This window comes from Chiloscyllium plagiosum, unplaced genomic scaffold (assembly GCF_037043375.1).
Source record: "Chiloscyllium plagiosum isolate Xiang-an unplaced genomic scaffold, Cpla_swu_hap1 HiC_scaffold_15, whole genome shotgun sequence".
Taxonomy (NCBI): domain Eukaryota; kingdom Metazoa; phylum Chordata; class Chondrichthyes; order Orectolobiformes; family Hemiscylliidae; genus Chiloscyllium; species Chiloscyllium plagiosum.
Window position 1 is genome coordinate 30,819,451 of NW_028270153.1, and position 26,810 is coordinate 30,846,260.

The window sequence follows — 26,810 nt, forward strand, 5'->3', positions numbered from 1 at the left end:
TATAGCACTATAGGGTATTTGTAACTTACTCATTTAAAAAACACTATCATTTCAAAATGTTTTAATTATGTTCCACCTGATATTTCTTCTGCACAGATCTAGAAAGTAATTACGATAACTTACTTGGGCTGAAAAATCAATCAGCTTGGGCAACTGCAATCTGTTCCCTTCATCACTCTTCAAGAAATCTAATAAACTCCCTGTAAGAGACAAAGATAGATTTAATGACCAAGCACCACTGCAAGTTTTAAAAGAATGACATAATACAAACTAGAAGTGCACAAAATATTCTATTGCTTTTCAAATTACACAAGGGTTATCAAAATGATTCTCTATTAACTTTAGATTGAAGTTATGGAATAGGCTATGATGTTAACTTCTAAATAACTTTAATCACTGACAACCAGAGGAAAAAAAATACCAATACCTACATTACTCTCCACCTTACCTCCCAAGTGAAATGCTTTACTATAGTGAAGGATCAGATCAATTACTAAGCAAGATTTTCCTGCCAGGGGAAAATCTGGTTTAACCTTTAACATGGACTTTGTTTTAATGCAAAGTAGTAGGGAGAAATCCTTTTGTAATTGTAATGATCTTAGTTTTCTAGTTGGTTACCATGAATGAGCCCTTGGCCTCTGCAAGGAATTCAGGACAGGGCCAACTAGAAAAGGAGGAAGAGGTAACAGATATACTTTCCGATTTAAAAAATCTTTCGGCTGTCAATAATTTTAAAAAAGTTCTCTTAAAGCACTTGAGTAAGGTCAGTTTTCAGGTTTTAATTCAAGGCTTTCTCCAAGTACCAGAGAAAAAAAAAGGTGTATAATTAAGTGTGGGGAGATGAAGGAGACAGACCCCCTCAGAATCTAACATTCAAGCAAGTACAGCAATTATAACAGGAATTAAATTAAGTATCTGTCAAACTAAATTCTTGTTAACATACGGCAAAAATTCAGGAGGGAAAAGTATGGGGCAGGTTCTAACACATGGAAGTGTTACACTTTCCTATCCATGGTGAAGAGGAAACAAAGGCAAACGTGAGGGCTGCAGATGTTGGAGGTCAGAGTCAAGATTACAGTGGTACTGGAAAAGCACAGCAAGTCAGGCAGCATCCGAAGATCAGGAAAATTAGTGGTTCAGGCAAAAGCCTTCATTCCTGAAGGACTTTTGCCCGAAACATCAATTTTCCGGCTCCTCGGATGCTGCCTGACCTGCTGTGCTTTTCCAGTACCACTCTAATCTTGACTCTGAATAGGAAATAAAGGGGAGTCTCCAAAAAGAAAAACAAATGTAGCACCTTCATAATAAAATGCAAAATCATTTTACAAGATCATAATCAAAGCAAAGTCAACACCAAGCCTCCATGTACACATTGGGACAAATGGGCTTAAAAGCAGAGGAATGTCTAAAGTAATTGGTGGGTGGCACGGTGGCACGGTGGCACAGTGGTTAGCACTGCTGCCTCACAGTGCCAGAGACCCGGGTTCAAGGGTTTCCTCCGGGTGCTCCGGTTTCCTCCCACAGTCCTACTGTGAAAGAGTTGCCCCTTAGGTCCCTTTTATATCTTTCCCCTCTCGCCCTAAACCTATGCCCTCTCGTTCTGGACTCCCCCACCCCAGGGAAAAGACTGTATTTATCCTATCCTTGCCCCTCAATTTTGTAAACCTCTATAAGATCACCCCTCAGCCTCAGACGTTCCAGGGAAAACAGCCCCAGCCTGTTCAGCCTCTTCTTATAGCTCTGATCCTCCAACCCTGGCAACATCCTTGGAAATCTTTTCGGAACCCTTTCAAGTTTCACAATATCCTTCCGATAGGAAGGAGACAGAATTGCATGCAATATTCCAACAGTGGCCTAACCAATGACCTGTACAACCACAACATGACCTCCCAACTCCTGTACAAAATACTCTGACCAGTAAAGGAAAGCATACCAAACGCCTTCTTCACTATCATATATACCTGCAACTCCACTTTCAAGGAACTATGAACCTGCATTCCAAGGTCTCTTTGTTCAGCAACACAACCTAAGACCTTGCCATTAAGCGTACAAGTCCTGCTAAAATTTGCTTTCCCAAATGCAGCACCTCGCATTTATCTGAATTAAACTCCATCTGCCACTTCTCAGCCCATTGACCCATCTCATCAAGATCCTGTTGTAATCTGAGGTAACCCTCTTTGCTGTCCACCATTCCTCCAATTTTGGTGTTAGCCCACTTCCAGTCTTCCGGCACCTCACCTGTGACTATCGATGATACAAATATCTCAAAAAGCTGCCCAGCAGTCACTTCTCTAGCTTCCCACAGAGTTCCAGGGTACACTTGGTCAGGTCCTGGGGATTTATCCACTTTTATGCATTTCAAGACATCCAGCACTTCCTCCTCTGTAACATGGACATTTTGCAAGATGGCCCCATCTAGTTCCCTACAATCTATATCTTCCATATCCTTTCCAACAGTAAATACTGATGCAAAATACTTTAGTATCTCCCCCATTTTCTGCGGTTCCACACAAAAGCTGCCATCCTGATCTTGGAGGGGCCCTACTCTCTCCCTAGTTACCCTTTTGTCCTTAATATATTTGTAAAACCTCTTTGGATTCTCCTTAATTCTATTTGCCAAAGCTACCTCATGTCCCCTTTTTGACCTCCTGATTTCTTTCTTAAGAAACTCCTACTAACTTTATACTCTAAGGATTCACTTGATCTATCCTGTCTATACCTGACATATGCTTCCTTTTTTTTTCTTAACCAACTCTCAATTTCTTTAGTCATCCATCATTCCCTACACCTACCAGCCTTTCCTTTCACCAGAACAGGAATATACTCTCTCTGGATTCTCATTTCTGAAGGCTTCCCATTTTCTAGCCGTCCCTTTACCTGCAAACATCTGCCCCCAATCAGCTTTTGAAAGTTCTTGCCTAATACTGTCAAAATTGGCCTTTCTCCAATTTAGAATTTCAACTTTTCAATCTGGTCTATCCTTTTCCATCACTATTTTAAATCTAATGGAATTATGGTCGCTGACCCCAAAGTGCTCTCACACTGACACCTCAGTCCCCTGCCCTGCCTTATTTCCCAAGAGATGGTCAAGTTTTGCACCTTCTCTAGTGTACATCCACATACTGAATCAGAAAATTTTCTTGTACACTCAAATTCCTCTCCATCTAAACCCTTAACATTATGGCAATTCCAGTTAATGTTTGGAAAGTTAAAATCCCCTACCATAACACCAATAAGGGGTAACTCACCAGTAACATTTAGAAAGGGCATTCCAGAGGTTAGGGTGCCAGTAATTGAAAGTGTAGTCATTAATGGCGAAATGGTTAATAAAATTAGAGACCCAAGAAACCAAAATTGCAGCAGATATTGGAGGGTTATAGGATTTCATGTTACAGGGATAGGGTTTAGAGAGTAGAGGGAAGGATTTGATACAGGATATTGGCACCTGACTGGCATGGTTTAATCTGTAATCAGTGAGCACGGGTATTTAGTGAAGAGCACTTGAAGCTTCTGAGAAGTAGAAGGCAAGTTAAGGAAGGAAGGATGAAAAGTTGCAATTGCTAATTTACTAATCAATATTAAATACACGGCTTTAGAATTTTATAAAAGTGTTATAAATGGGTTTTCACAATACAAATACTTCATTGTGTGCAAATGTTCTGTTAACTATTCTAATTGGAGATGCTAACCTATTTTAAAATAGGTAACAAATTAAATCTAATTAGTTAAACATTTCTACCCTAACATTTCAGTCCAATTTAATTACAATTTCTATTAATGACATATTACTCTGAATAAGGTAAATGGGACAAATGAGCTCAAGCGGGAGGCAATTTCAAACTTTAAATCTCCAATTAAACTAGAGTTGCTTAAACTATATTTTTCCCCCTCAATAACTTTATTGCTTGCTAACAATTTATGCTTAATTACAAATAAATAATTGTTGGCTAATTCAGAATGAAATAAGTAATAACATAACATTAATTTTGAAGCTTTTATATGTAGTTTATTTAAATATTTGCAACAAGCTAAAATTATGAATGAAAACTCCTAACAATCTTATCTAATTGGTTAGATTAGAAACCAGCTAAACTATGCAACATCAATGGTCAATTTAGACAGCTGGAGATTGAAGTACAATTTTTAGACATGCTTCATGTATTTAACTGTACTATCAAGAGTGTTTCAAACTTCCTTCAAAAATAATAAAATCACTCACCCGCTTGTCAATCAATACTCCTGAACATATCTTAAAACATTAAAATGATCACCAATTTCATGCTTTAAATTGAACACTAACTGATTCTCAAATGAATAAACAATGAAACTTTCTTTTGCAGCAAATGATAAAATAGAAAAAAAACATTTCTTTTGAAAACATTCCTATGCATTTAAAATAAAATCTTTATTTCCTCTTGCAGTTTCAGCTGTTGTGGTTTAAACTGACTGCAGAAAACAGTGAAGCTGAAATCTAGCGCATAATGTACGCTCTTGACTGACCACAGGAACTTGCATCTTCCTCCACATTGTTCAAGGTTGCAAATAATTAAGTGCTTGTTCATTTACAATAAATTATCCTGATATATACAAAGAATATAACTCAAATCAATGTGTAACTGAAGGAATGAACTGGTGGGATGGGGCAGGAATGAATGTCCCAGTACAGTAGGTTTACCTTTTGAATTTAAAACATGGAAGGGTTTGGACCAAATGCATCATTTTCTTCTCATTATTAAAAATTTTAACCCAGTTCTAAAAACAAATGACTACCAGTTTAACAGACATAAGTACCCAAGTTGAATAGTTTGATGGTTGAAGCAGATCACATTGTCATAATTATAGTCAGACAGAGTGAGGATTTAGTAAAATTGAGCCAGACTTAATGGACTGCAGCCCAAACTTGCCCATTTCTCAAGTTATTTTGAGATGATCCCCATGGATTTCTCCATGACTACTATATTTAATTTTTAGAAGTTTCTCTCCAACAGCTGGGAATCAGATTTATCTTTGTCTCATTTTCTGCCACTCTGAAGATTTAGTTGTGATAGCTCGATAGAAGCTTTTACCCTGCGGTAAATTACCAAAAATGATCATTGTTCATGATAGTTTATGAACAATGAAACCAGACAAGGTATTTGACTCCATTGAAAACAGAGCCAAGTCCATTTCCCTCATCCTATGGTTCAGCTAGCCACTAAATAAAATCACTAGCACTTTTATTACATAGCTATTTGGAAGAACATCAGGTTGATACAATTTTATCCACCCACTGAACAGCTTTCATACCCAGTAAAACACAAGACCACCAGAAACTTTTCACATAATATTGCTCTGTAAACTAAAATAGATAAAATAATTTTAACTCTTTCCTACTTAAATTAGTTATCTTCAATTATGATTTAAATCTCCTTTCCATTCTGGAAATCTTCTCAGGCAAAAAATGGATGCCAAGCAAGACCAGCCTTTAGACATATATGACCCCAGCTAAACAGCCAAATACAGGATAAGGATTTTTTTCAAGTTTGGCACGACTCAGTCACAGAATCAGAAATGTACAGCACAGAAAAAGGTGCATCTGCCCATCACATCTGTACTGGTCAAAAACAACCAACTATTCTAATCTCACTAACCAGCACTTAGCCCATTGTCTTTAATGTCTTGACATTGCAAGGGCCCATCTAAATGCTTCACACACGTTGTGAGGTTTTCTGCCTCTACCACCCTTACAGGTAGCAAGTTCCAGATTCCCATTACCCTCAGGGTAAGATTTTCTCCTCACTTCCCCTTTCTACTTTGTCCCTTACCTTAAAATCTATGCCCCTGGTCACTGATCCCACCATTATAGAGTCAAAGAGATGTACAGACATAAACAAATGCTTTGGTCCAACTCATCCACACCAAACAAACAGATATTTTACATTCACCTAGTCCCATCTGCAAGCATTTGGCAGATATCCCTCTAAACCCTTCCTATTTATATACCCATCCAGATGTCTTTTAAAATATTTGTACCAGCCTCCATCACCTCTTCTGGCAGCTCATTCCATATACATACCACCTTCTACATGAAACGTTGCCCCTTGGGTCCCTGTGAAATCTTTCCCCTCTCACCTTAAACCTATACCCCCTAATTTTGGGCTCCCCTACCCTATTCACCCTATCAATGCCCTTCATAATTTTATAAACTTCTCTAAGTTCACCCCTCAATCTCCGACCCTCTGGGAAAACACCCCAGCCTATTCAGCATCTCCAATAGCTCAAATCTTCCAACCCTGGCAACAATTTGCAAATCTTTTCTGAACCCATTCAGAAGAGAGAGAGAGGAGAGGGAGAAGGAGAAAAGAGGTGTTTCCGGTCTATCCCTCTCAATTGAGATATCTCAATCCTGTCCACTCTCAATCTCTTCTGCTCTTAAGGAAAACATCCTAATCTGTCCAATCTCTCCTCTTAAACTCCTCAGCCCGGGGACCATCCCAATCAAATCAATCACCTCTGCACCCTCTCCCGTGCTACTATACCCTTCCTATAATGTGGTTTACAGAATTGCACAATATGCTAACTGTAGCCTAACCAATATTTTTTATACAGTTCCAACATAAGGCATTGAGTTTTAAGAGCAATGAGGTTAACTAATAAAAGGCAAGTATAACATTTGGCTTCTTAACCACCTGATAGCAACAGACATTGGATGTTACAATGATGGGTGCATGATCCAAGTTAACCTCCAAACAAGGACACCAATGTCAAAATTGTCAATTCTCAACAAACTCCGTTCACTTCATAACACACCAAGAAATGGCTCAAGGTGCCATATCCAGCAAAGATAACAAGTCCAGACAATAGTTGTAGTGCTGAAGACTTGTTCTCCAAAACCAGCCATACCATAGTTGATCCAGCATCGCTACAATACTAGCATTCATTCAGTGCAGAAAATTATGTCAAACAAAGTGTTTCAACTTTCGAGCAAAATGGACTAAAAGTACACAACATCATTAACTGAAAGCTAATGCGAATTGAATTCTAGACGTAAAGAGACTTTAGGTTGGTTGTGAGTAACTATAGTTTTAAAAAAGCAGTTAAAAATATTCAATGTCTGGCAAGTGACTATACATTTAAGTGACTTCTATCTTTAATGATTCATTAAATAAAATGATTACGAAAGGCACAAACTGCAACAGAAAAGGGAACTGTATGCAAATTTATTTCAGTCAACAGGTTATTGCTCCCAGCATCTTTGCTGTGTGTGTTACTTTGAAAGTTTAAACAAATACATATCAGTGTATACACAAACAAAGAGAGAGGACTTTGACACTGTGGTCAAAGTTTAATTTTTAGAAAGTGGTTGTCAGAAAGCAGGCAAATAAGATTAGGGGAAATAGGTTACTAGCAATTTTTATATTTTTGTTGGCATTTGAAATATGTTAAGATGCTCACACAAGTTCATTAGACCTTAATAGTTAGCTGCCCTACTTAACGTTAGGATGTCCTGGATGGCCTAAATAAAGTCTATTCTCTTTATAGTCAAAACTGGGTGGTGCTTTCTAAAAATAAACATAAAAGGAAGGTATTACAGTGACATTTAAACAGGAAAGAAAGGAAGAAGTGAAAAGGAGAAATGGGATTGGTACAACAGCATGTTTTCTGTTTCATTTAGCAACCCTGACAGAATACCCCAGTAACTCATTTGTCTAAAATGGCCCAGATCTTCTGGTAAATAGCTGAGCAGAAGGATGCATCGTTGACTCCATTTAAGACGGTTTCTTTTGGAATGTGGACCTTTCATGTCAACTCCAGCTTGGATTTGTTGTCAAGCAGAGTCAGCAGGCCTTCGGCCCATATTGCAGTATATACACTGAAGACATGGCCCCCAAGGTCTGTCTTCAAGTCACTGACATGCAGAGTTTTGGGCTGGCTCTGGACCAGTCTTTAAATCAGTCCCTTCCCCAACCTCAAATCCTGCATGCCTGATATTGGTCAGCCTGTCCGCCACAACTAAGATGATGCTTACCACCCTCTTCCCCACTGATAAGGAGGACATTGAAAGTCTGTAAAAGAAAGAAGATTACTATTCTAAAGGGTGGGCAAGAGCATAGACAGCTGGGTGGAAATTTATGCAATTCATTTAAGGCACAGGACTACAAGAGAGCTATTAATGAAACATCGTATTCTAGGCTTCATAAATAAAGGCATAGATTTAAGTACAGGGATGTTATGATTAACTTACACAAGACACTGTTTAGACCTTAATTGGAGGAGTATTGTGTACAGTTCTAAGTGCCACAGTATAGGAAGGATGCAAAACAGACTGAAGCGAGTGCAGAAGAGGTTTGGGAATGGTTCCAGGGTGAGACACTTCATTTATGAGGAAAGACTGGAGACAATGAGATAGTCTTCCCCTCTCCAAGGAAAACAAAGAGTTATTAGAAGTTTTTAAAATCATGAGTGGACAGGGACAAACTTCCAACTGGTTAATGGTTTGAGAACCAGAGGGCATAGTTTTAAATTGTTTTGCAAAAGAACAATTTTGGCAGCACGGTGGCTCAGTGGTTTGCACTGCAGCCTCACAGCACCAGGGGTCGGGGTTTGATTCCAGCCTCGGGCAACTGTCTGTGTGGAGTTTGCACATTCTCTGTGTCCGTGTGGGTTTCCTTCGGGTGCTCTGGTTTCCTCCCACAGTACAAAGACATGCAGGTTAGGTGAAGCGTCCATGCTAAATTGCCCATAGTGTTAGGTGCATTTTTCAGAGGGAAATGGGTTTGAGTGGGTTACTCTTCGGAGGGTCGGTGTGGACTGGTTGGGCCGAAGGGCCCGTTTCCACACCGTAGGGAATCTAATCAAAATCTAATCAATCAAAACGCAATGTCAGAAAAACCCTTTTCCAGACATCGAGTATTCAGGGTCTGGAATGCACACCCTGGAAGTGTGATCAAAATAGAAACAATGTCTCAACTGAACCTATTTAAAATAATCAGTCAGCGTGCACAGGAAACATCAGGAGTGTGGCACTAGGTTAAAACGACCAGAGAGCCAGTACAGACAATGGGTTGAATGGTGTCCTTCCACACAAACATTCCATCTCCTTCCCAACCCTGGGCATTGTTGACTCCCCATAACGTTGCTGTTAAACAAATTAAAAAAAAAATTAAAATCTAACCAAGGATGACAAATTTGTGTTAGGGAAGGGTATTAAAAAGGTTACAGAATTGAGACGGATAGATAAATTGAACGAAGAGATCACCCATAGAATAACTATGTAGTGGAACAAGATAGAGGCTGCATGGCCTACACCTAGGTTAAAAGTGCTAAATATTCCTCAAATTCTCCCTTAGATTTGAGGACATGTCGTCAAATTCACCTCTTTGATCATCTTCTTAATATCACCTTTAGCAAAATACCACATTTTACCAAGTTCACTATTGTGGAACCGGAGGATATTTTTCCATGTTAAAGATGCTATATAAATCCAGGCTGTTGCTGTTCACTTTTTACACATAGGAGAAACAGCTTTAAAACGGTGTATTACACATAGCATCAAGTGAACAGCTTCCTCCAAGAAATGGCTGGATTTACTTTTTTCCTCCAGCCAACTGTGGAAATTCTATGGCTATGGCAATTTAAAGGCCTGGCTTAGTAATGTGCAACTGGCTTATTTCTTGTTGTTACAAAGTTAAGAAAAACAGGAGGTTCTTTGATAAAATATCTCAAGAAACACCAGAGGGAAATTTCTGCTCTTTATGGTCTCAAAAAAGACAAACAGCTGGGTAGAATAAGACAAGAAGAAATAGGAGAAATAGGCCAGAGTCTATTCTGATCTGATAATCCTCTACTCCAATTTCCTACCTTTTCCCTGTAGCACTTTATTCCCTTACCGATTCCAAAAAAAAAAAGTTTCTCATAGCCTTGTGTATTTAATTACACATCCTCAATAGACTTTTGTGGTAAAGAATTCTACAGACTCACTATCCTCAGAAGAATTCCTCCTCATCTGTGTCTTAAACATACGACCCTTGGTTTTGAAACTATGCCCTCTAGTCCTCGATTTTCCCATAAGGGAAAAACAACCATTCTGCATAGAGTTAAAAATCACAACACCAGGTTATAGTCCAACAGGTTTGATTGGAAGCACGCTAGCTTTCGGAGCGACGCTCCATCAGGTGAAGAAGCGTTGCTCCGAAAGCTAGTGTGCTCCCAATTAAACCTGTTGGACTGTAACCTGGTGTTGTGAGATTTTTAACTTTGTACACCCCAGTCCAACACTGGCATCTCCAAATCATTCTGCATCGAGCTCGTAAGTCCTCAGAGAGTGTCTTGTATGCACACTTCAGAGGCTAACAACATTATGGTGAGTAACTCTCCTCCTGACTCCCCAAATTCTGTCAACCAGCTACAAGGCACAAGTCAGGAGTAAGATGGAATACTCTCTACTTCCCTAGAGGAGTGCAGTGCCAACAAAACGGAGGAAACTTGACACCATCCAGAACAAAGCAATATCAATATTGTGGCATTACATCCACAAGCATTCACTCCCTCTACCACTGAGGCTCAGTACACACTGCTACTACTATTGACTCAATGTTCAGCAGAAATTCATCTTTAGACACCACTTTCCAAACCCATGGCCACTTCAAGAAGAAAAATGGCAACTGATATGTGGGAGTACCACCAGCTGATTAAAGTTCCCCTCAAAGCCACTCATCTTCCTGACTTGGAAATATATTGCCATTCTTTCACTGCCACTGGGTCAAAATACAGGAATTCCTTCCCTCAAGATATTGTGGGTCAACTTGCAGCATGTGGACTGCAGCAGTTCACAATCACCTTTTCAAGAGCAACTAGGGATGGACAATAAGTGCTGGCCAGCCAGCGACACCCATGCCCTACAAGTGAATAGTAAAAAAAACACTTCATGCTTTTATACTCCAAGGAGTATAGGCCCAACTTATTCAACTTCTCCCCATTAGACACTTCCTCCATATCCAGTGTTGGCTTAGTGCACCTCTTCTAGACTGCTCCTTCCAATCCAATATCTTTCCTTAGATATCAGGCTCAAAAACCATACAGTGTTACAGCTGAGGTATGACTAGCACCTCGTATAGTTTTAGAAAATCCTCCCTTCCATTCCCTTTGAAATAAAGGCCAACATTCCATGTGCCATCCCTATTACCCAATGAACTAGGAAGTTAGCTTTGTGATTCATGGACAAACTCTCCCAAATCCCTTCATTCTGTAGCCTACGCCATTAAATTTCAAGTTACAATATACAGTATGTGGGAGTATGCAGTTGCTGAATTTTATTGCAAAACAGCTACACATCAAAAACTCAGATGGTATCAGCCAGAGTGTGTTAACATGAATGCTTTGTTGACATGCACTTGTTACTTGCAATAAACACCATGACAGTTAACATCAAATAAGGCAAACAGCTTCTGACACTTCTCAATGGCGTGACTCTAAATAAAGCAACATTGTACCAGAGCACACTATTACTGTTCTATTGACACCAGAGGCTGGTTAGCTCTGTGCACGAGACAGCTGGTTTGCAATTTAGGGTGACACCAACAGCGGAAGGTCAATTCCCGCATTGTCGGAGGTTGTCACACCTTCATGACTTTGCCTCTCGTCCGTCACCAGAGGCATGATGACCTGCACAATAAACTCACCACCAGTCATCTCTTTAACAGAACCACCCTCTGGGAGCATAGGGACCACTTTTTTTTTTTTTTTAAAAAGATTAAACACTTCCACAAGTCATGGCTGATAGAATCTTTTATTTCATACATGCAATCGAATTGCTCTCTCATAAGCACGATTGAAGATTTAAAATACATTGTGCCAAAGCAATGGTATTCAAAAAGTACACAATTCAAAATAATGTTTTTCCACGGAGTATTCATAGAGTTCTGATTTATTGAGGCTAAATTTAGTAACACGATTCTCAGGCATAACTGGTAATGAAATGGCTAACAAAACTTTTTTTCCTCAAACACCCGAGTATTATTCATTACTTATTTTCTGATTTGCAAACTATATAAATAATTTCCATAAATTCTAAAAAAGGTATAAAATTTTTATTCAAAGCATATTGGGATTGGTGGCCATCTTCCAGAAAGGGTGTTACAACCACAAACCACAGCTGGTATGCAAACATAGCCCTTTACAGGAGTGTTATCAAACAAATTTTGAAATGGAGGCGTGCAAGGAGATTTTCAATCTGATGGCCAAAAACGAGATTAAAGAGGTAATCCATGGAACATTACAAAAGGAGGAGAGGAAGATGAGATGGGGAAGTTTAATGATATGGCAACTGGGGTTATGACTGCCCATGGTGGTGTAATTAAAAATCAAGGATATGCAAGAGACCACGATTGGAAGAACAGAGATATTTCAATGGGTTGTAGCAGATTAAAGGCAGGAAAGGGTGATGCCATGCAACAATTTGAAAACCAGGATGAGAACTTTGAAAACAATCCAAATGGAGGTCAGCAAGCAGGGTGATGTGTGAATGGGACTTAGTACATTAAAACACGTGCAGTGTTTTGGACGACCTCAAGGGTAGAGCGTAGAAAACAGAATAGCGAAGTTTTGAGGTAATGCAGATACAGTAGAACCTCGATTATCTGAGCAAGACGGGCAGGGAATATTTTGTTCGGATAATTGATCTGATCATAAACAAGTTGTAATTTATGAGTGCCAGTTATCTAAACATTTCTCGGCTATCCGGCAATGCACACCTTAATGCCGTTTAACGGATAACCGGTCCAATCATTAACAAGTGGTAATTTGAGTAGTGGTTATCGGACATTTCTCAGTTATCCAACAATGCACGCCATTATGCCGTTTAATTGATAACTGAATACTAAGTAGCCTAACGCCATTTTTACAGGATCTTGAGATCTTTTTCAGATAATCCTAAAGTCGGATAATTGATGTTTGGATAATCGAGGTTGTATTGTGTACACCGAGACAGATAGTTTTGGTCAATGTTGCAAAGGTGGAAACAGATAATCTCTTTGATGGTCCCTGGAGTCACCAATAATTGAACTGCTAGCCAGCAGCCTTTGTGTGTTCAGAAAAAGGAGTCTGGGGTGAACGGGCAGTGGGAGGCCTGAATGTCTAATGTTTCTGTCATGAGATCATTCAAGATTACAAAGAAATTCAAACCAGTCATGTCAAGTAGCCAATCTGTTTGAATTAAGAACGTAACTGAAAAGACAGGAGAATATTTAGCAGTAGGCAACTCTTGTTTGACAGTGCATATGAAGGATAACAATGCTCATATTATGTTTGCACATTGATAAAACCACAATGGAAAGTGGCTTGCTTTGAATTGAAAATCTCCAGTTGCCTGATAAACATCAGTTGGTTACCCAGAAATTGCAATATTTCAGAACAGTCAAGTAATTAAACCTGGTAGAAGTAGATGTGAGCTGCAAGGGTGAACATATTGGATTAAATCTTAAAAATAGGCTTTATTCTGCATGTGTGCTTAAGTATTGTGAAGTAATTGGAGCAAATACAATTGTACAAAGTCCTGCAAACCTCCCTCAGGAATGATATCATCACTGAACCCAAAGATTTTCAAAACACCTGAAAGCAAGAAAGAGCTGTATAAATAGTAGCAGCATATTACCTTTGGCCATGTATTCTGTAATGATGTATATCGGTTCTTCCTTTGTTACCACAGCATTAAGCCGTACCAGCTTATCATGCTGAAGAGACTTCATGAGGTTAGCTTCCATGAGGAAGGCATCCACAGACATGCTGCCCGGCTTCATCGTTTTCACAGCGACTTTGGTATGGTTGTTGTATGTAGCTGAAAAAGTTAAATATTTGTCCCATCAGCAAAGTCTGAATTTCAACTTTCAAAGAGAGCATCAGGATTACTTATTACATTTTCTTCACAGAAACAGTGCTCAACTGACTTCAAAGTTTATCTTAAATTCAGCAATTGCAGATTGCTAGTGCGCATCTTTGAGTCACAGGACATTTTCTTACTTCACTGGGTCTTTGCACTTAATAAACAAATACACTTCCTCCTAGCAAAGGTAACAACAGCTTTTCTTTGGCTTTTAAAAATAATTCTTGGCTATTTTCCAGAAGTTATTGGAGAACAGTTAAGTTACCATTAGTGCTGTTCTGCAGTTTCCCCTGGAGGAAAACTCCAATCTTCCAGCTGACTTAGAATGCCTGATTCATATCTTTGCATGCACTTTTTTCCTCTTTGGAAATGTTGGAAAGATTTATTTTTAAAAATGCTCTGCCTGAAGACAGATCAACCATGGGTAGGGCAAGGAAGGTCTGGAATCTATCCCAACTGGAACAGGGATCAAATCCAATCCTGTTAGCACCAAACTGATTGACACTGGTAGTCTAGGCAACTGAGACAACTGTCTCCCAACAGATCAAAGCTGCTGTGGCAACATACACATTCACACATGCTATGGATTAGAACTAAGAATAGTGATGATAGTATAGACCCCAGTTTCTTTCCATCACATGGCTGACCAGGAATGTGTCCCACTCTCACTATTGGTGTATCTTCATAGGATTAACAGGCTGGTCACCAGCATGTTGAAATTGGACATGAACATTTCTTCCACAGCCAATAAATCCTAGACTAGGGCATAGGACCTTTCACTCAGAAGCAGTGACATTAGTCACTGAGCTTCAACACCTTCTCATTAATGATGAGTTGAGATAATAATTAACTATGAACATACTTTTCTTCCTGTATTCTTGAGTGACGTTGGCATCATTGGCAAGGTTGGCATTGTTGCACAACCCTACTTGCCCTCAAACTAAGTGGTTTGCCAAGTCATTTCAAAAGGGACTGTTAGGAGTCAACCATACTTCTGAGAGCCTTGCATTAGACCAGTTTAAAAAAAACAGGAGATTGCTCTCTCAAAAGGGCATTAATAAATTAGATGCACTTTCCAACGATTGACATCTGTTATCCAGTTGCCATTAGACTAGCTTTTAATCCCAGATTTAATTGCACTTCAATTTGGTCATCTGTGATGGGAGTCAAAGTCAGGACTCCATTCAGCGGTAAAACATAAGATTCTTTTTCTACAAGCAGAGTTATTAACTCAAACAACAAAACTTCACAGGGGGACAAAAGGATCAGTCTGGAATCAACCATTCTTCACTGCTCTCCAAAAGGCATTATGGTCATAATCAGCTTATACATTTTTAATAATTTTCATTTGTACTTCCTTTAGATTTAAGCAATGTCTTTCAAATATGTGGAAGACATTTTGGTATTTTCCACTCTTATTCAGGCAAATCTTTATCCTAAGAAGGGAATTAGTGCAAACAAAATAATGACACAGTATAGTCATCGCTTCTGTATTTAAGAAAAAAAGTTGCCCACAGATGCTGAAAAGCTAAAATAAAAATAGATAGAGTCAGAGTTGTACAGCATGGGAACAGACACTTCAGTCCAACTCATCAATTCCAACCAGATATCCTATATAAATCTAGTCCCATTTGCCAGCATTTGGTTCATATCCCTCTTAAACCCTTCCTATTCATAAACCCATCCAGATGCCTTTTAAAAATGTTAAAATTTTATCAGTTTCCACCACTTCCACTGGCACCTCATTCCAAATGCACACCACCCTCTTCTTTAAAAAGCTGCCCCTTAGGCGCCTTTTAAATCTTTCCCCTCTCACCTTAAACCTATGCCCTCTAGCTTTTAAAACAAAAAAAGAACTGAAAGAACACCTTGATACAGTAACACTCTCCTCCAGCTTAACTCAAGAACAGTCTGAAATTTTGGAGAACTTCACCTCAATGATCTGCTTTGTATTCAGTCAAACAAAGTCTGATAGCAGCAGCGTTGGAAGCCATTTCCAAATAATGGATCACGTCTGTTGTTACGTTAAAACCCTTGTTTACAATATAGTTACTGGCATCAGCAGAGGCTGATGATCTCTAGTCTGAGGCACAACCATAAACTCTGAAAAATCAAAGTTGACATTCATTCCAAGAGTGTCATTAAGTCTTTGAGAATAAAATCATAGAAAGCTTACAGCACATAAACTAGTCACTTTACATGCTGTATCTGTTAGCGATTTGAGAAGATTTGTAACTCAGGTTGATGGTAAGTAAGCTCACTGAGCTTGAAGGATTGTTTTCAGACCTTTCATCGCCATGACTAGGTAATATCATCATCAGTGGGAGCCTCCAGTAAAGTGCTGGTGGTATGTTCCCACCTCCCTATTTGTAGGTCTTGGTTTCTTAAGGTGGATGATGTCATCTCCAGTTCTTTTTTCAAGGGAAGGTAGATAGGATCTAAATCAGTGTGTGTATTGATGGAGTTCTGGTTTGAATGCCATGCCTCTAAGAATTCACATGCATGTCTTTGTTTTACCTGTCCTCGGAGGTGTGTGTTGTTCCAGTCAAAGTGGTGTTCTCCTTTGTCTGTATATATACAGAAACTAGTGATTGTTCGCCGTGTCTTTTGGTGGCACGTTTCCTGCTAGTTTCTTCGATGTAGTGTTTTTTTAAAGAAAAAAAACAGTTCTTGCATGGTATCTTTCAGACTGGAGGCCTGTAACCAGTGGAGTGTCACAAGAATCACTGCTGCATCCACCATTTTTCATCATTTATAAAAATGATTTGGATGTGAACACAAAGAGGTATAGTTAGTAAGCTTGCAGATGACACCAAAACTGGAGGTAGTGTATGGACAGTGAAGATTACCTCAGATTACAATGACATAGTGACCAGATGGGCCAATGGGCTGAGGAGTGGCAGATGGAGTTTAATTTAGATAAATGTGAGGTGCTGTAAAGCAAATCAGAGCAGGAATTATACACTTGATGGTAAGGTCCGAGGGAGTGTTGCTGAATAAAGAGACCTTGGAGTAAAGCATAGTTCTTTGAAAGTAGAGTTTCAGGTGAATAGAATAGTGAAGGTGGTGTTTGGTATGTTTGCCTTTATTGGTCAGAGCATCCAGTATAGGAGTTGAGAGATCATGTTGTGGTTGTACAGGACATTGATTAGGCCACTTTGGAATATTGCAAGCAATTCTAGTCTCCTTCCTATTGAAAGGATGTTGTGAAACTTGAAAGGGTTCAGAAAAGATTTACAAGGATGTTGCCACGACTGGAGGATTTGAGCTATAGGGAGAGGCTGAATAGGCTGGGGCAGTTTTCCCTGGAGCTTTGGAGGCTGAGGGGTGACCTTATAGAGGTTTATGAAATCATGGGGGGCTTGGATAGGATAAATAGACAAGGTCTTTTCCCTGGGGTGGGGGAGTCCAGAACTAGAGAGCATAGGTTTAGGGTGAGGGGGGAAGATACTAAAGAGACCCAATGGACAACTTTTCACGCAGAGGATGAGGAGTGTGTGGAATGGGCTGCCAGAGGAAGTGGTGGAGGCTGATATAATTGCAACATTTAAAAAGGCATCTGGATGGGTATATGAATAGGAAGGGTTTAAGAGGGATATGGACCAAGTACTGGTAAATGTGACTCGATTACGTTAGGATATCTGGTCAGCATGGACGAGGTGGACCGAAGGGTCTGTTTCTGTGCCGTACAACTGACTCCTGATTCAAAAAGGGAAAGTACATTTCTGCCGTACACTATCCCAAGCGGAGTCAACTTGGACAATACCAGAGACTTAATGCCTCACTTGGTGGGGGTGTCTTCTGTGTCTCCCATGCAGTATTATTAATACACAGGGGAACATGGTGGTTTCATGATAAATGTTACTGAGCTTGTAGTCGGGAGGTCCAAATAATGTCTGGCAACTTGGGGTCCAGTCCCAACATGGCAATTAATGGCCTTTGAAGTGAATTAACTGTCAAAAAAATTGGAATTTAAAAGCTCTCAGAAAGAGTGACCATGAAATTACTCACCGATTGTTAAAATTCATCCGGTACAAAAGGCATCCAGGGGAGTAAGTCTGCATCCATACCTAGTGAAACTTACACATGATCTAGATTCTCAATAACATGGCTAACCCTTGACTGTCCTCTGAAATGGCCAAGTGGTCATCTCAGTTAAAAGGTAATTGGGGTTGGCCAACTAATGTTGGCCTTGCAAGTGATATTCTAAAAGAACTCAAAAGGGATGGTCAATATTTCAGAGGTAGAAAGAAGGTAGAAATCTGGGTCCACTACTTTTCATCATTTATATGAATGTTTTGGATGGGAACATCGGAGGTATAGTTAGTAAGTTTGCAGATGACACCAAAACTGGAGGTGTAGTGGACAGCAAAGAACGTTATCTCAGATTACAACAGGATCTTGATCAGATGGGCCAATGGGCGGAGAGGTAGGAAGCAGGAGGCTAGAAGAACATAGTAAACCAGGCAGCATCAGCAACTGGAGAAGTCTATGTTCGAGTGTAACCCTTCTTCAGGACTGTGGGTGGGTGTAAGTGGAACTGCAGATTAAGTGGGGCGGGGCAGAAAAAGAGTGGTGAGGTGTGGACAGGTGATCACAGGTAGAGGGTATGATCTGGTTAGTCGATGGGAAGAATGACTCCGGTTGGTAACTGGAAGGGACGTGATGGGTCAGAGGAATGGGAGGGAGGGGCTGGGAAAGGAGTCAGGGGATGGGAAGAGAGGTTATTTGAAATTGGAGAACTCAAATGTTGAGTCCTCCGGGCTGAAGGCTGCCCAGGCGCAAGATATGGGGTCGTTCCTTCAATCTGCAGTCTGATTCACTGTGGCAATAGAGGAGGCCGGGGACGGTCATGTCGGAAAAGGGAGTCAGAGGGGGAATTAAAATGGGCAGTGACTGGGGAGGTCAGGCTGACTCCTGTAGGTCCGGCTGAGATGCTCAGCAAAACATGCCAAGTTTGATTTTACTGGATGTAGAGAGGACCACATAGGGAGCACCCAGATACAGTAAACTAGGTTGGAGGAGAGGCAGGTGAACTTCTGTCTCATCTAGGAGGATTGTTTGGGGGCCTGGATGGAGGTGGGGGTGGGGTAGTGTACTGGCAGGTTTTGCATCTTTTACAGTTGCAGGGGAAGGTATCGGGGATTCATATTAGATTACTTAATGTGGAAACAGGCCCTTCGGCCCAACAAGTCCACACCGACTCTGAACAGCAATCCACCCAGACCCATTCCCCCACATTTACCCCTTCACCTAACACTACGGGCAATTTAGCATGGCCAATTCACCTAACCTGCACATCTTTGGACTATGGGAGGAAACCCACGCAGACAGGGAGAATGTGCAAACTCCACACAGACAGTTGCCTGAAGCAGGAATTGAACCCGGGTCTCTGGCACTGTAAGGCAGCAGTGCTATCCACTGCCACCCTTCAGTGGGGAGAGTGTGCCACAAACCAAGGACTGGTAAAGGGACCAGTCCTTGCAGAAGGCAGAGAGAGTGGGGAGGGAAAGGTGTTCTTGATGGTGAGGTCGAATTGGAGTGGGCAGAAGTGCTTAAGGATGATACGTCGGATGTGGAGACTGTTGGGGTGGTAGGTGAGGACGAGGGGTCTCTGACTTTATTCTGTTAATGTGTAGGGGTGTGTGGGGGCTTAGAACAGCAGAATAGGGAGTGGAGGTGGTCTATCTGGATGACAGAGGGTCAGGGAAGCACATTCAAAATAGGTGGACACCTACTTCTTTTGTAAAAACATTCTCTTGCAGGATGTGGATGTTGCTAGGAGAAACCTAGTGCCTGTTTTTGAGTTGTAGTTGAGAAGGTGATATTGAGCAGTCTTAACTGTAGTCCACATGCTGTAGGCAGAGAGATGGGATAGTAACTGATGGAATTGGATCGGTCCTGATTTGTGTACAGGACATACTTGAACAATTTTCCACATGGTCAGGTAGATGCCATTTTTGTAATGGTACTGGAACAGCTTGGCAAAGGATGCAACAGGTTCTGAAGCACAAGTCTTCAGTACTATTGCTGGAACGTTGACAAGGCCTCCCTCCTAGCCCGTCCACATCCTTCTGCAGCCTCCTCACCTCTGCCCACTCCATCCATCTTTGTGCCATGTACAAACTTAGCCACAGTGCCCTCAAGTACCTTTGTCCAGATAGCTAACATATAATGCGAATATTTCTGGTCCCAATAAACTGAACTCCACCAGATGCCATCCTGAAAAAGACCCCTTTATCCCTACATTCTGCCTTCTGCTAGTCAGCCAATCCTCGTTCCATGCCAGTACCTTGTCCTCAACACCTACTTTATTTAGAAGTCTCGTGTACAAAGACCTTCTGGAAATCCAAATAGATATGGCTCTTCGATAACTTGCTTGTAACTCCCTCCAAGAATTCTAACAGATGTGTCAGGCATGACCTCCTCTTGAGGAAACCATGCTGACTCAGCCCTATTTTACCATGCACTTCCAAGTACTCAGCAATCTCATGCTTACTAATGGACTTGAAAATTTTACCAATGACCGAGGTCAGGCTAACCAGCCTATAATTTCACAGCTTCTGCCTCCCTCCCTTCTGAAAATTGGGTGTTCTATTCCTGTCCTCTGGAAAGATCACCACCGGTACCTCCACAATCTACTTTGGCAACCTAGGGTGTAGTCCATCCAATCCAGGTGATTGGTTCCACATTCCAACATCTCAGCTTCTCCAGCACCTTTCCCTTAGTGATGACAACTACACTCACCCCCACTGCCTAGCTCTAAGTTCCAGTATGCTGCTGTCTTCAACCGTGAAAACTGATGCAAAGTAATCTAGCTTTGGTAGCTTTACCAGATTGACACCTCATTGTTAGGTATGCCTGGTGCTGCTCCACGGCAGTAATGTAATGACAAGAACTCGACAGTTCAGGTTCTTGAGCAATAGAAGCCACTGGTGTAATTCGGAGCCTGGAGCAGAACCACACATGACTACTCTTGAAATACTGAACATCAGGGAAATCCAACTCCAAATTTCAGATCTTGACTTTAATTCCAGGACAACCCACACTTCTATTCTCATTCCATTAAGTGGGTAGTGATTGACAGCGATTCAGCAAGTGCGCATCGTGTTTGTGGTGATCAAGCACTCGCGCTGTTGTAAAATGGCAACTGTCTTGTGCTTCAGCCTTTTACAAGCATCTCAGTCACTACAGGAACAATTGTGGTTGCCTTCAGCTGAGTTTTTTGCTTTGTACTTCCTTTAAATAGGAGTAAGTCAGAAGGTCAAAAATGTAAGATTATAGGTTTTACTTACCCAACCATACTTCACCAAATTGCCCAGCTCCAAGCTTTTTATCCAATTTGAGGGAATCTCTTGGAATTTCCCAGGCATCTTTTTCCCATGGTTTCTGAGGCTTTTCACTGATGCAAGGTTTTGTAAGTTTCTGACACAATCCATCCCCTTGCTCTGTTGAAATAATTTAAAAAATTAAGTGAATACATTTTAATAAGAGATTATGGTCATAAAACTTGAGCTAAGATAAGGGGCCATCCATGAAGAAAATGTCATCACCTCGGTCTTAAGATGGTTACAATTCTTTGAAACTGTGCTTGGTGAATGCAGAAGCTTGGGTTTTTTTTTTGAAAGCAGAAGTAGATATAGTGTCTTGACAAGCAAGGACCAAAAAGGGTATTGGTGTAGGTAGATTGATGTAGGTCAGCTGACCTTAAGCAGATTGAAGGGGTCAAGTGACCCCTGCTTGCAATTCATACGCCTGTGTAAATTTTATATTCACTCATGGGATGGGGGTGTCACTAGCTAGGCCAACATTTATTGCCGATTCCCAATTACTGACAGGTCAGTTAAGAGTCAATCATGCTGCTGTGGATTGACTGTCACAGGTAGGACAAATCAGGCAAGGAGACCAGAGTTCCTTCCCTAAAAAAAAGGATTAGTGAACCAAATGGCTTTTTTTCTTTGAAACAATCAACAGTGGTTACATAGTCACCATTCCAGCTTTTTAAAAAGAAACTTCACGTTTCACCATCTGCCATGGTGGGAATTGAACCCACAACACCCCACTGTCAGCCTGAGGCTTTGGATTACTGAACATTATCAATATGTCACCACTTCCCTTCTAATAAGAAGGATCTAAATTTGGACAAGGACAGACCTGTATCTGCAGGTTTTATTTCTCTTGGGTGTTTACATTACCACACTGAAGTGTCTTTCACAGAGTCCATGCTTTTATACCAGGCAGCTTGATATAACATTATTTTCTTCTTTCATCAGAATATGAGTCACATGTTTACACAGATTTAATCTCCCATGAAATGATGATACTGATCTATTATGCTGCTTGTAAAGTGCCAGATTTTTATTATTGATGTAGCATTCTCTTAACATTAGTAACTAACAGATCTCCTGTATATCTTACAATAAATGTTTCATAGGAATATGAACATGCCACTACATAATGCACAACACATTAATCTGCCAATACAATATGCCAGCTTTTCAGGCTACAAGATATACTTTGGTCTTCATTCATGAAATGAATGCTCAGGTCAGCTATTGCAGGTCAGAACCATTCATTTTATACACAGATGGCAGATACTCTGGATCCATTGAGTGTGATGGAGAAATTTAGGCAGGTATTGACAACACCATTAGGTGCTAGTGGTCACCTGTATCAACTATGACCCCTCAGACATTTTAGTAGTGGCACAGTAATGGGTTTTCACAGGAGGAGATTACCCAAGACTAAACACCATATGCCTGTGTGGAATACATGATCCAAGCACAAAGAAACTGTAGGATCTAGAATTAGTTTGTTTACAGATTATTAGGAGCAGAACTAGTAATTCAGCTTACTCTGGAACTTAAAATGTAAAATACATTGTTCAGAAACAGAATTCTCAAAATGGGGGAAAAGCCTTATTCTATATTGTTAAAAACAGAAAACAATAGATCAGGCCCAGATCTTGCTCGGCTTTACCTTCAACTGGATTCCCATTTGTAGTTCATAAATCATGGAAATGCAGTCTAATCTGGCATTCCTCCATACACCATTTGGGCAGAAAAATTAAATCTTTGGCCAAACTCATTCCTGCCGACCCAAGAGTCAGCTTCCATGTTGTATATCTCTTTGTTTAATTTGGGTCACATTTGCACTGAAGAGATGATCAGTAAAGGAATTTCAGATAAATAACTGGTACACAAGGACTCTGCAATACTTAGCCTTAGAGCGTAGAGGACTGTTTCACAAATGTGACAATACTCACTTTTATAATGGCTGACCAGGTTGTTTAAAGTGGTGAATGTTATCCGAGGTGAGATGTAAAAGCCACCATTGTCCAGAGTACGTATTTTGTAATGCTTCACAGTGTCACCCAACGAAGGGTCAAAATCTCGAACAGAGAGAGAATAGCTACCTAAAATTACAAACAAAGGAAGATTTCAAAACTACAAATGCATACTATTGTGACAATCATTTTTCTTAATTTTAACAGTTACTTCATCCAATGACATTTGAAAAACAGATGGATATTAACAGAGCTGGAGATTAACATATTCCCACGAGGTGTGTTTTCAACATGTAAAATAATGAGGGTGCCCAATCAATCATCTTCCTACCCACTCCTGAGCTCAACCATAATAGAGAGCGAGTGCTGAAAAGGTCAGTCCATCTTCTTCCTACCCACCTATAAATAAAGAATCAAGGATCATCGGAGTGCACTTTACCCTGATATTTCTCTGCTTATGCTATAAATAATAGTTGACGTGGACAGGCAGGCAGCCTTTTATTTTCAAAATATTTTTAAAAGTGGGAGGTACTGATTCAGGAGGTACTGATTCAGAGCGTGCCCTACCCCAGACGGAAGTAATTCCTTCTTTCCTCCCTTTTGAGGTATTTAAAACCAACCCCTCCAAGGTGGCCAGTCTTACTAGATCTGGGATCGGTTGTTGTCCAGAGCTCTGACACTGCCAGGGCTTTTGGAGCTGTCAACCAAGTTTTCTGGTAACTCGAGAAGTTAGGACTTCCTGCCACTGAGGGGAAAGACCTCCCATGATCGAAACAGAAATGTAGAAAACAGAAGCAGGGTAAGGCCAATTGGCCCTTGGAGTCTATTCCACCTTTCAATATGATCATGGCTCATCATGCAGTTCCGTTTCTACTTTCTCCCCCATGCCCTTTGATCTCTTTAGCCCTAAGGACTATACCTCAGTCCTTTTTAAACACACTTAAATGTCTTGACCTCAACCCCATTCTGTGGAAGAGAATTCTACAGATCCACCATTCACTGGCTGAAAAGATTACCCCTCACCATTCCTAAATGGCCTACACTAAATGCTTAGATTGAGAACTCTGGCTCTGGACTCTCCAAGGGTAGGAAATATCCTTCCTGTGTTTACCCTGCGCAGTGCTGTTTGAATTTTTCAGGTTTACACAAGATCCCCCTCCTCACTTTTCTGAACGCCACTGAATATAGTCCCAACAGATCCTGTCTCTTTTTATACATCAGTTCTGCCATCCTGGGAATCAGTGTGGTAAATCATTCATTGCACTTCTTCCAAAGCCAGAACATCCTTCTTCAGATATGGTGGTCCAAACTGCACACAATACTCCTGGTATGATCCACTAATTTAGCTCACCCACAGCACATTATGGTTATTAGACAGCCTTGTTTAGAGTGTCAGTCAACTTTCTGTCTGGGGGGATAGAATAACCTGCACCCCACAATCTTCCCTCCGTAATTCCTCAATATATTTCTGTTCTGAGAGCATATGCATACCAGATCAAGGACAGAGACAGAATAGATAGTGCATACTGATGAAATGTTTTGCATCAACATCTTACATTCAAAGTTTTAGAATTAGAATTCCTACAGTGTAGTTACAGGCCCTTCAGCCCAACAAGTCCACACTGACCTTCTGAAGAGTAACCCACCCTGACCCATTCCCCTACCCTATATTTACCCCTGACTAATGCACTTAGCCTACACATCCCTGAACACTATGGGCAACTTAGCATGGACAATTCATCTGACCTGAACATCTTTGGATTGTGGGATGAAACCAGAGCACCAGGGTAAACCTGGGTCATGGGATGAAACCAAGGAGAACGTGCAAACTCCACACAGTGACCAGAGGCTGGAATCAAACCCGGGACCCTGGCGCTGAGAGGCAGCAGTGCTAACCACTGAACCACGGTACTGCCCGATTTCTTGTATAGCAAAAGAAAATTAGGAATAAGATTTCTTCTAACCAGGACGTAACAAAAATTATACAGTACATTAACATAGTAAAGTTCCCCTAGTAGGTTGTTATTCTAAACCACATTTCAAAATTCTCACCTTTGGTTGTTTCACTGTCTCGTATCATAAACGAGCCAACTTTATTTCCGGATGCCAAAAGCTGTCTCTCTGCATCCTTTCTACTGACACCTTTGAAGAACCATCTTTGAAGAATACACAGCATTGAGTTAGTAAAGATTATTATTTCACTTTCTTGAACTTCTCAGTATATCAGAGTACTTAAAATGTAATTAATTGAATAGTAATATCCGCAATCAAATTAATCAACTTCTTGGTATCAAAACAAGGAAAGTGTTTTGATATTCAGTTGAACTGATAGATGAAGCCTTCATTCAAAATCTCATCTGAATGGTGGTACTCCTTATACAGAAGGTAATCAGTGCTAATCTGAAGTGTGCCATTCTTGGAGTGGACTTCTGACTTACAGGCAAGTGCACTCATTTGGTCTGAAATCTGTTGTTTCATTGTGCTAGAGTCACAAGGATTCTTCAGTAAAAGGTCACATTTAAAATCTTCAAATAGCAATGTTGGCTTTGTGTAAAATCATTTTGTAAAAAGGGCAGTATTTTTATTAAAAAATGGGCATAGGCAGCATTGATGAAAGGTCTATTCAGTACTGTTAACAGTTCCATTGTGAACACAGAGTCAGAGTGGTACCGCACAGAAACGGACCCTTCCATCCAACTCATCCGTGCCAACCAGATATCCCAACTTAAAATCTAGTCCCACTTGCCAGCACCAGAATCATCCCCCTCCACACTCTTCCGATTCATACACCCATTGAGATGCCTTTCAAATATTGCAATTGTGGGATATCTGGTTCCACCACTTCCCCAGGCACCTCCTCCCATACACGTACCACCCTCTGCGTGAAAAAGTTGCCCCTTAAGTCTCTTTTACAGCTTTCCCCTCTTACCTTAAACCTATGCCCTCTAGTTCTGGACTCTCCCCCCCCCCCCCCACCCCACCCCAGGGAAGACTTTGTCCATTTACCCTATCCATTCCCCTCTTGATGTTTATAAACATGTATAAGGTCACCTCTCAGCCTCTGGCGCTCCAGGGAAAATAGCCCCAGCCAATTCAACCTCTCCCTAAAAGCTCATAGCCTCCAACCCTGGCAACATCCTTGTAAATATTTTCTGAACCCTTTCAAGTTTCACAACATCCTTTCAATAGGAAGGAGACTAGAATTGAATGTAATATTCCAAAAGTGGCCTAACCAATGTCCTGTACAGCTGCAACATTACTTCCCAACTCCTGTACTAAATACTCCAACCAATAAAGGAAAGCATACCAAACGCCTTCTTCACTATCCTATCTAACTGTGACTCTACTTTGAAGGAGTATGAACCTGCACTCCAAGGTCTCTTTGTTCAGCAACACTCCCTAGGACCTTACCATTAAGTGTATAAGTCCTGCTAAGATTTGCTTTCCCAAAAAGCATCACCTCGCATTTATTTGAATTAAACTCCAACTGCCACTTCAGCCCATTGGCCCATCTGGTCCAGATTCCATTGTAATCTGGGAGGTAGTTTTCTTCACTGTTCACTACACATCCAATTTTGGTGTCATCTGCAAACTTATTAACTGTATCTCTCATACTCACATCCAAATCATTTATATAAAATGTTGAAAAGTAGTGGACCCAGCACT

The 26,810-nt window shown here is 40.7% G+C and overlaps 1 protein-coding gene across 2 annotated transcripts in view; it reads right to left on the reverse strand.

Annotated features, from left to right (window-relative positions):
* LOC122560162 (tyrosine-protein kinase HCK-like) overlaps positions 1-26,810 on the reverse strand; it is a 90,941-nt gene that overhangs the window by 25,905 nt on the left and 38,226 nt on the right. For both annotated transcript variants that reach the window (XM_043710498.2, XM_043710496.2), the window contains exons 6-10: positions 25,197-25,300; positions 23,124-23,273; positions 21,154-21,306; positions 13,631-13,813; positions 124-200 (exon numbers count right to left, since the gene is read on the reverse strand). In XM_043710498.2, the coding sequence (XP_043566433.1) occupies positions 124-200; positions 13,631-13,813; positions 21,154-21,306; positions 23,124-23,273; positions 25,197-25,300 (667 nt within the window). The remainder of the gene's footprint in view (positions 1-123; positions 201-13,630; positions 13,814-21,153; positions 21,307-23,123; positions 23,274-25,196; positions 25,301-26,810) is intronic.